This window comes from Malaya genurostris, chromosome 2 (genome assembly GCF_030247185.1).
Source record: "Malaya genurostris strain Urasoe2022 chromosome 2, Malgen_1.1, whole genome shotgun sequence".
NCBI lineage: Eukaryota > Metazoa > Arthropoda > Insecta > Diptera > Culicidae > Malaya > Malaya genurostris.
The window spans coordinates 44,037,697-44,053,271 of NC_080571.1; the positions used below are offsets into that span (position 1 = coordinate 44,037,697).

The 15,575-nt window shown below is 37.0% G+C and overlaps 1 protein-coding gene across 2 annotated transcripts in view; it reads left to right on the forward strand.

Moving 5' to 3' along the window:
* LOC131432239 (high affinity copper uptake protein 1) overlaps positions 1-15,575 on the forward strand; it is a 70,657-nt gene that overhangs the window by 33,902 nt on the left and 21,180 nt on the right. For both annotated transcript variants that reach the window (XM_058598383.1, XM_058598384.1), the window contains exon 2: positions 12,273-12,542. In XM_058598383.1, the coding sequence (XP_058454366.1) occupies positions 12,321-12,542 (222 nt within the window). In that variant the 5' untranslated portion in view covers positions 12,273-12,320. The remainder of the gene's footprint in view (positions 1-12,272; positions 12,543-15,575) is intronic.

Below are 15,575 nucleotides of genomic sequence, written 5' to 3' on the forward strand. Positions count from 1 at the left end.
CCGTGCATATGCGCTACCATTTCGCCACACTGAATCTTGTTTTAGTCACTCTAAAACGCCAGACAGACATAGTAGAACGTACGTCGAACATGGTCTACATCCTGGCCGTCACCCGACCGATACCTTCTATCCAAACATCTTCTCTATCCATCAAACAACACTAGTCCTCTCGCTTTATACCTATTTCTCCGATCAAGCATTGAGTAGGAGAGTGTATTTATAATCGCTTGTCACCTTCTTTAATGGTGCCAGTCGCTGGCTGGACATCGTCAGCGACAGACCCCTATGAAGGTTGTATTGATTGTCTGCCCTTTAGAGTGACTAAAACAAGATTCAGAGTGGCGAAATGGTAGCGCGTATGCACGGAATGCATAAGAACGCAGGTTCGAGTCCTGTCTCTGAGCGTATCTTTTCCAAAAATTCATCTTTTCTGTTAGTTTTTCTTTCATTTGGCTTCTCCAATATATATTTCCGCTCAGTCATTGCAAAAACTGAACTTAGTTATGGAGGCTTTACGTCAAACAACTAAAATTAATAAATCGTATTTCAAGAATGTTTTTTCAAGTTTTGAAGTCAATCGAAGTAGAAATCTTGGGCCTGTGCGCCGAGCTCTTGCGTCTTCGCAGAATGAGATAGCCACAATTAAAGGTCCATAACTTCCAGAGTTTCGTTCCAATAGGCTTGAAAATTTCACAGAATATTCTTGAAATGTTTTACTATAAGATAATATAAAGAAAATTATAAATCATTTTTCAAAAATGTTAGACCCTACCCGCCCTTAATCCACCTAGTGGTGTAATGATGCCGTTTTCATATTACTTATACAGGGTGATTTTTTAAGAGCTTGAGAACTTTTTTAAACAATAAAACGCATAAAATTTGCAAAATCTCATCGGTTCTTTATTTTAAACGTTAGATTGGTACATGACATTTACTTTTTGAAGATAATTTCATTTAAATGTTGACCGCGGCTGCGTCTTAGGTGGTCCATTCGGAAAATCCGCTTTTTTATCGACAAATTTTGTTCAGCGATGAGGCTCATTTCTGGTTGAATGGCTACGTAAATAAGCAAAATTGCCGCATTTGGAGTGAAGAGCAACCAGAAGCCGTTCAAGAACTGCCCATGCATCCCGAAAAATGCACTGTTTGGTGTGGTTTGTACGCTGGTGGAATCATTGGACCGTATTTTTTCAAAGATGCTGTTGGACGCAACGTTACAGTGAATGGCGATCGCTATCGTTCGATGCTAACAAACTTTTTGTTGCCAAAAATGGAAGAACTGAACTTGGTTGACATGTGATTTCAACAAGATGGCGCTACATGCCACACAGCTCGCGATTCTATGGCCATTTTGAGGGAAAACTTCGGAGAACAATTCATCTCAAGAAATGGACCGGTAAGTTGGCCACCAAGATCATGCGATTTGACGTCTTTAGACTATTTTTTGTGGGGCTACGTCAAGTCTAAAGTCTACAGAAATAAGCCAGTAACTATTCCAGCTTTGGAAGACAACATTTCCGAAGAAATTCGGGCTATTCCGGCCGAAATGCTCGAAAAAGTTGCCCAAAATTGGACTTTCCGAATGGACCACCTAAGACGCAGCCGCGGTCAACATTTAAATGAAATTATCTTCAAAAAGTAAATGTCATGTACCAATCTAACGTTTAAAATAAAGAACCGATGAGATTTTGCAAATTTTATGCGTTTTATTGTTTAAAAAAGTTCTCAAGCTCTTAAAAAATCACCCTATATTTTCAACTTAACTGTTGCTGAGAAATCGAAGTGAGTTCCGTTTTTGGAGCTTTTCTTCACAATTACCACGCCAAAGATTTTGATCTGTAACAAAGAATGAACAATTTCGCTATAGACGAGAAAATCAACTATAAGAGCATCCATAGTTAGTGTCTATTTTACTAGGGAACAAAACATGTCGTAAGCCCACTGCACTCAATCACTGAAAATATACCGTATTTCTAGTGGTCGATTTTGCATGATACGCTTTGTACGATGATTTGTTCAATTCGTGCAGTTAAATTTTGCGAGCCATTTTCTGGCACTGAAATGTTCGTTCATACCGAACATTTTAGAAAACTTCAATTTTGAATTATTTGTGGTTGTCTCATACTACTGAAAATTTTATCATATATAGATAACAAATCATAAGACTGTTTATAAAAAATCTCTATTTCATAATAGACTTGATTTCCTTTTGGTTCATAAGCTTTAGAAAATCTAAATTGTTTTTTATTCAGTGTATTCACATATAACCAAAGCTAAAGGCATGTCTTTGAACGTAACAAAAAAGTAGATCGTTCCTTGTGCCCATTAAGTTTCGAAATTCAATGCTCGATTGGAGAGGTGTTTTTTTTTTCTTTTCAAAGCAGTTGTAGCACGTTGCCAAGGTCGTGTCGTTGATAATTGCCACTGAATCAAATTCAACCTGGTAACTATAGTAACGGTAGAAAGCCCACTATTCATGCGCCTAATCATGCTGCCGAATTGTTGATCATGGATTCAAAACTGCTATCGCAAGTCTAATGGAACCGAGGAATTCCAATTCCACTTACTTCTCCCTTTAATAGGACTTTCATCACCAATAAAAAAGCAGTACTAACACAAACCCATACACAGGTGCGGTGCTCTGAAACCGATCGCAAACGGGTGGTTGTTGGAAATTGTTGCACTAGCGCAGTTTCAATTCAAGGCCGACCAGTTCCATCGATAGAGTTCTTTATATTTTTTCGGGTTTTCGATTACTGGTTCGGTTGCATTTAGCTTCTTAGTTCAATAACCAAGCAACGAGAAGTGAAATCTGCACATGTAGCGGAAATAAAATCAGACAGTCAGAGTTTGGTAGGGGTTTAATTGAACAGAATTACATGTGGCTTCTAGTTTCGTACGGTAATGACTTAGGGATTCAATTACAAGTGATTTTCAGGTCGTCCTATCTCTCTTTAATTGCTGACAGTGGTACTAGAATTAGACTTTTATTTAATTTTAATGAAATAATCATTCGTTAAGAAGTTCAGTAAGGTTTAATTTACTATGTGTTTGAAATGGTTCAATAAAAGGTACGGTTTCCGTTTCACAAGGCATGTTCGACCCCAGATTACGAAACGACTCAAAGTAGGCTAGCATTAGGAGACAGGTAATTATCATTCCATCGAATCTCCATTTCGGTAAATCGAACCAGGTGTGTTATTTTGCTCCCTTCACTGACCAACTCGTGGAGTGCCTTGTTTTAATCCACGATCTACAGCGAAAAGATATTTACTAAACAAAGCTACGAGGCCGTCGGTGGCGGGCCTGTTCTGTTGTGTCTCTGCGATCTGACCGGTACGACTACTTGACAAAACAATTGGTCTTGATTACATCTAAATCTCGACATACTACCACGGCAATTGAATTCATTTTGTACGCTCGGTTGCACAGTGTCTTCTAGCAGACAGTAGCACATATTAAATCCTGCCGAAGCCGTCATGCTGAGCAAAAGCAACGTGGAATTTTTTACTACCCTGGACTGGGAAACTACGTAACGTTAGGGAGAAGCGTCGCAATTATCATGGGCCAGGAATTTGACGGAAATCCGCCTGCCTGTGCAAAGCAAAGCTCTTCACATCCGTAAAAAAGACACCATGGTTCAGTGAGTAAATTTACTTACATGAGTTTTGCCGGTCCAGTTCGGTGCATTTTTACACTTCAAATATTACCAACTTTCCGAATTTGTGATAAACTGTGTTTACCAGCTTTGTCGCATAAACGTTTAAACTATGAACAAACCACAAGTCTTTCGTTTTCACACTTGGATGGCACACAGTTAAACGAGTATGAACTACCAGAATAGGAATAAAATCTTAACTAGAAAACATTGCAAAATTACATCGAATGATAAAAGTAACATTATAAAAACGAAAAATAAAAAATAAAACAATAAAAACAGGGTGATGCGAATACGAATAAAACTGACATGCTTTCCTCACACGTACGAATGTCGATAATCGTTCTCATAGGTTGATCGATCGTATGCAACGTGCAAGCTCAAATATGGCGGATCAAAAGGGAGTAAAAAAATTACCCGGTCACAGAGCTGCACATTGTATTAATCAAATTCGAATTGATTAGGTTCTCTTTAAATATTGCGTCACTACACATTTGCAGTGAATTAGTCGAGACTAACGAGAGCAAAAAATGCCCAACTAAAAAACTGCGAGAACACGATGTGACTTCTAATAACACTAAAATTTGCAGTTCTATGGGGAAAAATATCGAATAGATCTTTGAAATCGTTTTGAGGTTCTTAGAAGAACCGATTTGTTGAATTTCATTTGTGATTAACTAGTTTGGTCGCATCTTCCTTGAATACGAATGGCGTTCAGCAAAAGTCGGTTAAGGGGGGGTTAAAATTTTAAAAACTGTTTAATTGTTTTTCATTTTGTTTTAATTGAATACATAATATCTTATGAATATTGTGTCATAATTCCAAGTCAATTAGAGAAAAATTGATGAAGTGACGATTTTTATTCCTACCCGCCCAAGCTCGCTATTGCTACCTGAGGGTTCGCTCTCCTTACCTTAAGGATCCAGAGTAAACCTAGTTAACTTGTGTTGGTAATTTGTATATTACGTACGTTTTCTTTGGCACATATGTCATAGATCTATGTATTCATATATGCAGTGCAACCAGTTTATCAAAGTGTTTTTATTATTTTTACGTTTCGTCTTTGACTTATCAGCGCAGAGCAGTTCAAATTGAACTGCTTAGTACTAAACTTGGCAGTTCAATTTGAACCGCTAAGCAGACGTAAAGTTTCTGCTACTTACAGAACACTTTTTGTTTTACAACGGAGTGCAATGTCTTCTCTGACGTGCCGAACGAAAACGTTATCAAAGTGGTTTGAACGATCGAGTCTCGAACAATCTTTTTTAGCAATAGTTTATTCTCAATAGCAATAGTTTATTCTCAAATGAATGTTAAGTCTAACTTATCGGATGAAATACCAGTTTTGATCAATTTTGCTCTAACGTTTGATGGAAAATTGTTTACATTTTAGGAATGTAGATTTTAATTCCGTAATAAAAAAAAAGTTAGCAACACGTCTTCAATGCATTTGTATTAGATTGCGCTACACAAAATAAACAAAACTAAATATTTTCGGTTACAAAAGCAGTTTTCCGCAAAAATAAATAGTTTTACGACAACATTCCATATCCATTGCTATTCGCGTGTTAAATTAAAGGTTCCTATTTTGCGGGTTTACTTATAGAAGATACGTAAATCTTTATATCGCAATAATTTCTGCAAGACGAAATCCATATAGGAATGTGTTTGTTGCTAATCAAATGTGTTAGTGGAAGTAAGCTGAAACTGAAATAATTTTTCTCGAGCAGTTTTAAAGAAAACGGAAGAGTTTCAGACTAAGATTTTCGCTTATCTTGAATTGCAATTTTAAGCAGAATTAATTGATTGGTTTATTTTTCAACCATATGGAAGATTTGTTGGTTAAAATCAGAAAAAGAAGTGCCGGAATTTGTTTTTACGCACACATTGTTGACATTACTCATACGCTTGCAAAGAGTCCTGCTACTTAATCTTTAATTCTATTTACAGAAATTTTAACACAAGTACAAACGTCCTTATTTCTGAACTGTATTGTTTTTTTTAGTATAGAGTAAAAAATTCAGTGTATCAGTAAGTTTAAGAGGTAACGTTGGAGAATGTAACAAAATTTGTGAATAATTTATATTTTACAATAACAAATTGACCGATTTTTATCGTAAAAGTTTGAAAGAAAACCTCTTCAAATAGCTTTGAAACAGTGAAAAATCGAAATTTCGGACAAATCTCCCAGCGTTACCTGGGGAAAACTATTATCTAACTAAGAAAGTAATTCCCAAAAAAATACCGGCTTTCTCAAAAAATAACCTGAGAAAATTAGGCGGATAGTGGAAAAAACGTATAACGAAACATCAACGCTCAGACATTTTCCTACCTCGTCGAACAGAATTGAAAAGTATGAAGCTTTGTAATAAAACAAACTTGCTGTTAGCTCAATACAAAATTTGTTTTTATTCATTCAATTGTGCATTATTAGTTATCTTGATAAGTTTTAGTTTCTCAATAATTCTTCATGAGAAAACTACGAACTTTCGAGTTTATCCAGTCATTAGGGTCTGTGCAGATTTAGCTGCTTTTGTCCAAGACTTTCGATTTTTTTCTTTAGTTGTAGCTTGTTGTTTAATTAGAGAGAGTTCTCTCTTCACGAGATCCAAATACCGTGCGATAGGTCGCAACTCCGGGCAGTTAGGGGGATAGGCATCTTTCGGTACAACATAAACTCCATTCGCTTTCTAACATTCCGAATCATTTTTGGCACAGTCAGTGGCGTCTCGTCCTTATGTGCACCTCGTGCACTGCACAACCGATCAAATTGTAGGAATTAATTTCATCCCAATCTACATTCAACTATATTTTTAAGTTTTCTATTTAATCGATCAAAGCATGTCGGATGGTACCGAATATAAAATAATATGCAATTTTGTCCACAGCACAATATGCACAAATTATCGCATTACCGTAGCCAATACGTGGCACTCTGAGCTCGAGCCCATTTGCCTTGTGCACTAAAATCCAAAATAACACACATCTCATATACATCCAAGTATCGCTTGTCGCTGTGTGTCTTTTCCGTGCACATGAGTTACTGCACAGATTCTAGAAGAGAAGGAATCAGTTGGATTTGTTGTTCTCTCTGTCACGTATGCACAACTCTAGGAAAAGCTTCAGTGGTTTATGCTTATGGCAGTTGAAAACAAATTGCTGTCTCAGTTGCAACATCGAAGCTGTTGCATTGAAGAAGTTATTGACAGATTTGATCGACGTACAGAGTGCCAAATTGTTCTATTGTATCGATAAGTTAGTAAAATTTAAATAAGTGTAATAGAAAATTCCAATCTTAAAGTGTACCGTTATTTCATTGTATTGAAAAACACTAGCGAATATTCATTCTTCAATCTTTAGCTTTTACTTACAACGAACTGTTACATCTGATATCTTATCGCATAAACAGTGCACAACCAGTAAATTTTCTTAGGAGACGCCACTGGGCCCAGTGGCAAAGCTGCCAAATCAGGCCCGAATAGTGAGGGAAGGAATGCGTAGGAATGGTAGCAATCGCTTCTATAGACATTCTTCACGGTATATTTCTTCGTTTAACGTTCCGGGAGTGATGAAGCTTTGCCTTGCTTGACCACAGCTGCATATTTCCTGCCAAACCAATTTTTTTTGTGAAACTTGGCCTTTCGCTCCTCTACACCGTTCCGTTGCATGGTAGTATAAAAAGATGCTCCGCTAATTAAAGTCTTTCAGCATATAAGATTCATCGTTCCTTATCATGCAGGAAAACTTCGTCAAATATTCGCGATACAAGCTGCGAGCCGTCATATTTTGTTTATCATTACGGATCGGTACAGTTTTCACCTTGAATGACTTCATACCTTGCTGGTGTTTGAAAGTATGCAGAAAGTATTATGTATGGAGACATTTTATTTGTCTAGCAAATTGTCTAGCCATTTGTCTACCGCAAGGATGGCTTTTATCGTATCAAAGAACGTTCACTGGCAACTCTCCACACGATTGAATCAGTGCCATCAAAGAGAAACGGAAATCGTCGCAACAAAAAAAAACCCGGCATGGCACATTCAACATAGAATCGACACCAGTGCGAGAGCGAATTTCTGAGAATCAAAGGTTATCACGCTGCTGTGGGGATCTTCTCTGAAGCAACAAACGGTAACTTATTCTCGTTTCGCGATCCGAGTCTATTTGGGCAGTTGATAATTGCGATAGAATCATTTTACTATTGCCGCTTATTCTAACTATGTTCATATAACCTTTGTATAAGTTGTGTCTATGAAAATGTCTGTGAACACAAGGGTTTTGAAATATTGCAACCTAGTACGAGAATCATCAAGTCGAATCATCGATTCGATTTTCTGCGATAATTGTCAACTTGCGATTCTCTCTTGGTAAATTCCACACAGCGGCGATCATTATCAGACTGCAATTTTTTTTAAGGGCCGAGAAATACTCAGAGTATGAAGTGGAGCGAAGAAATGTAGCAAAATTCTCTCACGGTTCATGCATTGAGAGACTCGAGTTTTTGTAGCATCTTCTACCGGATTGAAAATGTTGTATACAATATAGATAGCAATATAGCAGCTTCTGTCAAATTTTCGGCAATCACCAACACTGGTCTACCGAATGATCTGGTCGCTTCTGCAATATTTACTTCACCTTTGCGTCCTTCTGGTGGACCGTGAGATCCGTTTTTGTTTCACTCTCAGCTCTCCTAGCTGTTTTCAAATGTGTATCGAAAGATTTAAAAACCCTATGGGCAGTGGTTGCAGTAAAATCACAAGTTTTCTTACTGACAGATCCGGATTTTCATAGCGACCGTACGCTTTTCGTACTTGCTCTTCTATCGACGCCATCTTCGATCTAAAAGCTTGTGTTCCATCATAAATTGATTTCACACAATGAAGAGACACATGTTCATAAGTCTGCGAAACGCATTGATGAATTATTTCCAGAGATATATGTATTTACCGGGTGTCCAGATTTTGTGTTTTATATTCTATATTCTTCCTTCCGAAAAAGGTTATAAAATTTATATCGCGCCTTTGTTAATATTTTTCTATCCCCGAGATATTGTACGGTGTGTTTCGGTAACGGTAAGAAGAAAAACACTGAATTTCATATAGTCAGTATAGACAAAATGTACAGTTTATGCGTTTGTACATTCGTTGAAATTTCGATAAATAGAACTGCAGAGGCATTACACAGAAACCGAAACGTTACCCAGATCCCTGAATTTCATGTCTAAATACCTCGAGAACGATTACTTCTGGAATAAATGTCACTAAAAGCAAATTAATTCTCTTGATCTGTAGAATCATATTCTAGTATTTAAATGACCACTTTTTTTGTATCAAAGACATAGTGTTCTGCAAATACAATTCACATTGTTTTAGTTGTAATTACTTCATTTGAAAAAAAGGCACCAAAGAAATCACCGTCAAATGATGGTATTAGTAACAGATAAAAAAAAATGCAAACACTTTTGTTGCTCTAATTATTAAAAACAGAATTCAACTTTTTTTCAGTGTATATATTTTTTAAAGTATAAAAACATCCATCAAGTTTTTGGAAAATGATGCCTGAATATTTCGGAAACAACTAAATCTATCAGCTATAAGCAAGTTTCTTACTTTTATTTAGTAAAATGTTCTAGTGTTCATGTTCTAGTGTTTAACTTACATTTTCTCATCAAAGTTTTGAAATTTTACAATTGCTTTTCGGGCGTGAAAAATATTCGCTCCCGTAAAATTTTGTTTGAAAAGTCTAGGATTGAGATTCTATGCAAAGTAGAAGTGAATTTTAGTTTATTTTGCCTGTGGAGATGTGTGAATATAATTACGAAACCTATGTTGTAGTCATGAAATGTTTTCGTCATTACCGATCTTCTGGGTGTTAAATTAGTGATTGCATGGAACTTGTGATTATTGAACACCCAGGTTTAACAGGAATGGTGTAGTCGGTGAAATTGTTCTAATTTTCAAAATAAACGCCAATAAAATTATCGCGGCTTTAGTGACGACTTTAAAACACAATTTTTTCTAAAAAATATTGGGGATGTTTTTTAATTTAATTTAATTCCAATTATTTAAAAAGTGTTCATTTTTTTCAGTGTAGGGCAGACCAGTGTAGCCGGACTTTTTGAAAATTAAAAAAAAAAAAACATTACAACAAGGTTTTTATCCAAGTTCTCTGTACCGTTGTGTAGCTCCATCCTTTAGCTATAATTCTCAATTTGGGATTTTGAAAAATTTCTTTCAAGAATATCAAGTTGAAAATTATTGGTCCGGTTGAACCCAAATGTTTTTGTCCGGTTTAGTCCCGCACAGACAATTCATATAAGGAGTGTATCGATAAGTAGTTAGCAACATTTAAACAGTTATTACTCTGAAATGGCTTAATTTTTTGCAGCGTGTTTTGCGGCGACATGTTTGTTTACATGTCAATAACAGCAGCGCAATCGATTGGTTTCGGTACGGTTTATCGTTTCAATGATGAGTCGAATTGATCCGGAAACGCGACAGAAAATTCTGCACACTTAGTGCTCAGAAAGTAGTGTCACGTACAACGAAATTGCAAAACGGGTGAAAGTGCACCACACCAGTGTCAAAAATATTATCGAGAAGTTCGGTAAGACCCTTTCCATGAAGGATTTGCCCCGATCCGGTAGGAAAACGAGTCCCAGCCAGCCCGGCCGGGACTTAAAAGTGGTTGAGTACATCAGGAAAAACCCATCGGCGTCGACGCGGTATTTGGCTAAGCAGTTCAACACCAACAGCGGGATGATTCAACGGATCAAAGTTCGGAACTCCCTGAAAACATACAAGAAACAGAAGGTGCCGAAAAAGTCCCTGGTACAGCAAGTTCAGGCCAAAACAAGAATGCGAAAACTGTATAACCGGATTCTACGGAATAAAGACGGATACATTCTGATCGACGACGAAACCTTCGCCAAGGAAGACTCTCGAGCGCTGTTCGGACCGCAATATTATACGAAATCGGTGTACCAGGACCTGGACGACGCTGACACCACGGTGGCGATGGAAAAGTTTGGGCAGAAGGTGTTGGTCTGGCAAGCAATTTTGTACCTGTGGTTTGCGGTCGTCGATTTTTTTCACGAAGGGCACAATTAACGCCAAGGTGTACGAGGAAGAATGTTTGGAGAAGAGAATGCTGCCACTGTACAGAAAGCATAAGGCTCCTCCTCTCTTCTGGTCGGATTTGGCTTCAGCCCACTATGCCAACTCCGTTCTACAGTGGTTGTCAAAAAATAATGTACAATTCGTGGAAAAGGACATCAACCCACCGAACTGCCCGGATCTTCGGCCAATTAAAAGGTATTGGGCAATTGTCAAGCGGCACTTTCGGAAGGAAGGTACAGTGTCCCAAAACATGCAGGAGTTAAAAAAACTGGACAGCTGCCACCAGGAAAGTCACAAAAGTAACTGTGCAGAATTTAATGAAGAATGTCAAGTGCGAGCGTTTCACAGAAACTAGAACTTTCTTCAATATAATCAGTGAAATGCATAAAAATGTATTTTTTCTACAATATATCGAAAACTGATGTCAAAATATGTTTTTTTTCGCTTTTTTATTTAATAATCAATGTTACTAACTACTTTTCGATACACTCCTTCTAGCAATATATACCATTTTTATTCTATTCGATACAATTTTCTGAATATCTTTCAATTAACCAGGAAAATGCGCCGATATTGATTCGAAATCCATTCCACGTTCGAGCGGTAACAAAACCACGTTCCACGAAGTTCTTTTCGCTCTTGCTTTCTCGTTTACGCTTTTTCTGTACGGGCCGTCGCTACGATGCGAAAAACTCGGTAAAGAATATCGTTGCCAAAGATATGAATTTTATGTCAGGTCCGGCGTACCTATACATGCGCACGCCGGTAGGTCAGCCATAGCCGAAGCAGAAAAAAGTTGATGCCGGAGAGCTCGGATCGGTCGGATCAGCTAAATGCGGAGAGCCATTTAAACCGCTAAGCAGACGTAAAGTTTCTGCTACTTACAGAACACTTTTCGTTTTGTAACGGAGTGCGATGTCTTTTCTGACGAACCGAATGAAAACGTGTTTTCGACTACGTCTGCTTGGCGGTTTGAACTGCCGAGTTTAGCACTAAGTTGCACTGATGACTCAAAGACGAAACGTAGAAATTTAAAAAAAAAACGGTTATGTGCCCTAGCATAAAATTTGGCTAACCCCTAAGTGGTCAAACTAAATTTATTCGACGTCATCCAGCTAACTAAAGTCTACCTGTCACTTGAAAGTGCGCTGAATCCATGGATTGAAATATTGGCTGATTTATAAGATATTTAAGCTAAAAAAATCAGACTTACCCCGTATCCGATTTAGCCCCGGTCTCCCCTATATTGACTAGAGTGCCCGATCGATTTTCCGCAACTTTATTTTCAGCACCATTAGAACTAAGACTACTTCAAGATTGTTGTTTTTCGTATTAGTAAAGACTGCTAGAAGTTTTTGTACTTAGCGATTGATTTTGAACTGCTAAGTGGCATAGAAGTTCAACATAAACTGTCATGCACTTGACAATTTGGAAAAACTCTATATTGTATCAGACTGTATTCACTTTGTTTTATAAGAATCTTTTCCTTATTTCAGACTTCAACTCAGCGCTTGTCTGCCAATAGAAAATCGGTACTGAAGAAAATGGATCACTCGGAACACCACGATTACAGTCACAACATGATGAACCACTCGGGTGGATCAGTCGGGGAACACATCCACGATGGTCACCATGCAGCGATGGATCACAGTATGCACGGTCACCCGGTAGGCAGTGAAATACCGCCAATGGTCGTGGCGACCGGCCACGGAGATCACGAGCATGGAAGCCCGGAACATCTCTTGCACCACATGATGTCGATGTCGGTAGGTTAGCTTGGGGTGTGGTGTTGTATGTCACGTGACGTGAGTTTGACATTTTCAAACTATATAGAAAAATTGGTTCCAGTGTCATCAAATGTTCTCAAACTTCTCGCATAATTTGTAACTAACAAAGTCTTGTTATTACATTCTCTTTGAAATACTTAACCACTTCTTGTAAGGTTTTTAACGTATGAGTTTAGTGCGGTGAATTTTCAAGAATTTCGGAAAAAAGGAAAAAAAAAGATTTTGCGTGGGGACGGGTATAGCGTGATGGGTAGGTCGATTCCTTTCCCGCAGCCCGCCTTGGTTCGATTCCCTACTCTGCACATAGCGTCAGAAAGTTTTTCTGGCCAGAAGAGGTGAATGGCCATAAGGTATAATCGAGAAAAAAAAGGCGGGTGGGTAATGTCAGAGACATAACTGGATGTCGTGAATACGAAAACAACTGACATGTTCCTAAACACTTCCGAATATCAATTAGTTGATCAATTGTATGAATTATGCAAGCATTCCCCTTTTCCACATTTTTCTCAAAAACAAAGAAGGCTTCACTTGATCTAGATTACTGTGAATTTCACACAGCGAAAAGAGCAAAAATCAAATCAAACAGTTCTAGATTTGCACTAAACTGAGGATATTTCCCTTCGATTTTCGAGCAAGAAATCCTAATAGTTCTTTAGAAAACTTTTAGAGCCATTAGAACGGCTGATTTTGTGTAATGCTCTCCACCATAGCTTTTTCACCAATGCAAATGACTGGCAGCTGTGACGTAATCGCTCTTGTCGGAAGCAAAACTAGTTTTGCAAACGACACAAAATACATCTGCTCGCAGTGGCGATAGAATCCAAACTGATTCAATTTTTGTTGAGAGGCTTGTTTTTACCTGATTTCGTTTGTAGCTTTTTCACTATTGGCCGGTCCTAACGGCTATAAAAATAGCTGCATACAGAATTTTAATGTCGATTATTTCATTTCGGATTTGCATAATTTATTGAAAGGAACTATTAATATGCTGTAGGAATTCGTTTCTAGCATTCAGAAGGACTAAATTGAGGAACTCAATACGATATTCAACACTTTTCGGAACATTTTTCTCTGTGCTGATAATACTCGGTGTTAGCGGCGCTGCGAGACTTACTACATGAAATGAGAAGTCCCGGGCCTAAACAAACAGAAATTGAAAATAGATAATAGTCGCTGGGGGTCAGATCTGAAGAATACGGAGGATGGTGAACCAATTCGTACCGCAAATCATTCAATTTCACCGTTGCTGTTTCATCAGAACACGAAACTCGTTTTTTTCATAGCTTTATGAAAACTAGAACTCGTCTCGACACGATCAGCTGTTATTCAAATACTATTGGATAGATTGTCATCATATTTGGTTTTGGGCCATCTAGAGGCTGGTTTAAAACAAAAATATACACGGTTCAAAAATGTTCACGCCTTTTCTGTGAGATGCCGTTGACTTTTCATTCCATATAGTAGTTTTTTTTCTCTACCCAAGTTACGCGGTCTCAAATTGTTCATTTTTTCCTATTTTTGCCTTTCTCGGGAGAATTGGAAATAGTGATTAGAAACTGCAAAAAGGATCTCACTCACTTTTCTTGGAGATGGCCGAATAGATTTTCACAAACTTATAGGTTCAAAAGAAAAGTCTTACAGTTTCATACGGAATTCCTTAATTTGTTGTGGATACTACTTTCGGTTCCGGAACTACAGGTTAAACAGGATTTATAGAGTTTGTGAGATTAGATCCGAATAAATTATCCTATTCCTATTCAATAAACAGTTGTTTTTGCGAATTTCACGGTTATATTTATTATGTAATGAGTAATATGAGAAAGGCATCATTACACCACTAGGTGGATTAAAATAGGGTCTTTTTTTGGGATTACACCATATCTCAACGTTTAATGCATTTCTGGACATTTGGCGTCAAAACAAAAAATTATCGATTTCGGAAATCTAAAAATTTTTCTCTAAAATCTAAAAAAAAGTCCCAAAGTCGTTTTCGTAAAACGATTTTTTTTAAGTTTACACCAGATCTGGACGTTTCTTAAATTTCATAAATTTTGCGGTTTTTTTCTACGCGGAATTCCAAACTTACGTTGGCTTAAATTCTCCCAAAGTCGTTTTTTCCAAAATTTTCCAAAGTAGGTTATCAACTGAACTTTTTAAAATATCCACTAAAAAATATCTTTCGATTTTTCAAAAAATCAATTTCATCGTAGGATTTGTTAAATTTTATACCACACGAAACGTCAAGTTAAAAGGAAACTAATGGTTGCTATGCTTGAGCCGATTTTCACAAATCTTGATTAGAATTAAAGCTCATATTATCACTAAAGCTACTTTGAGATTTCATACGGATTTGACGTCCGACGTTCAGGGCGATGAGTGTCAAAGTTTTCAAATTGCCATATATAATGACAACATTGCAACACCGGTACAAGGTGGTACGGTGGAAGCAGAGAACATAAAACGAACGATGCGTTTTTTGTTCTATTTCGTACACGCTATAGAGAAAACGAAACGGTTACGGATGTCTGCTACTAGTGTGTGATACTGGTAAAAGACTGTGCTGCGGTTGATAAAAATTTTAGCTATTTCATGATAAGTTCGATCGAAAAAATAAAAGAATGTCAATGAATTTAAATTTATTTGAAAAAATATGCAATTTGCAGTAATACCGTCAACGGTGTAGTGATGTCAATAATAATAATAATAATAATAATAATAATAATAATAATAATAGTAATAATAATAATAATAATAATAATAATAATAATAATAATAATAATAATAATAATAATAATAATAATAATAATAATAATAATAATAACAATAATAATAATAATAATAATAATAATAATAATAATAATAATAATAACGATAATAGTAATAATAATAATAGTCGCACTACATGTTTTAGGCTGCTGATTCTTGCTGTTTAGCTTGCCTTACATGTGCAGAAGTTACAGAGACGCAGGTTCGCTTCGTTTGTTAGATTTCGTTTAGTTGGTTTAATCGAAA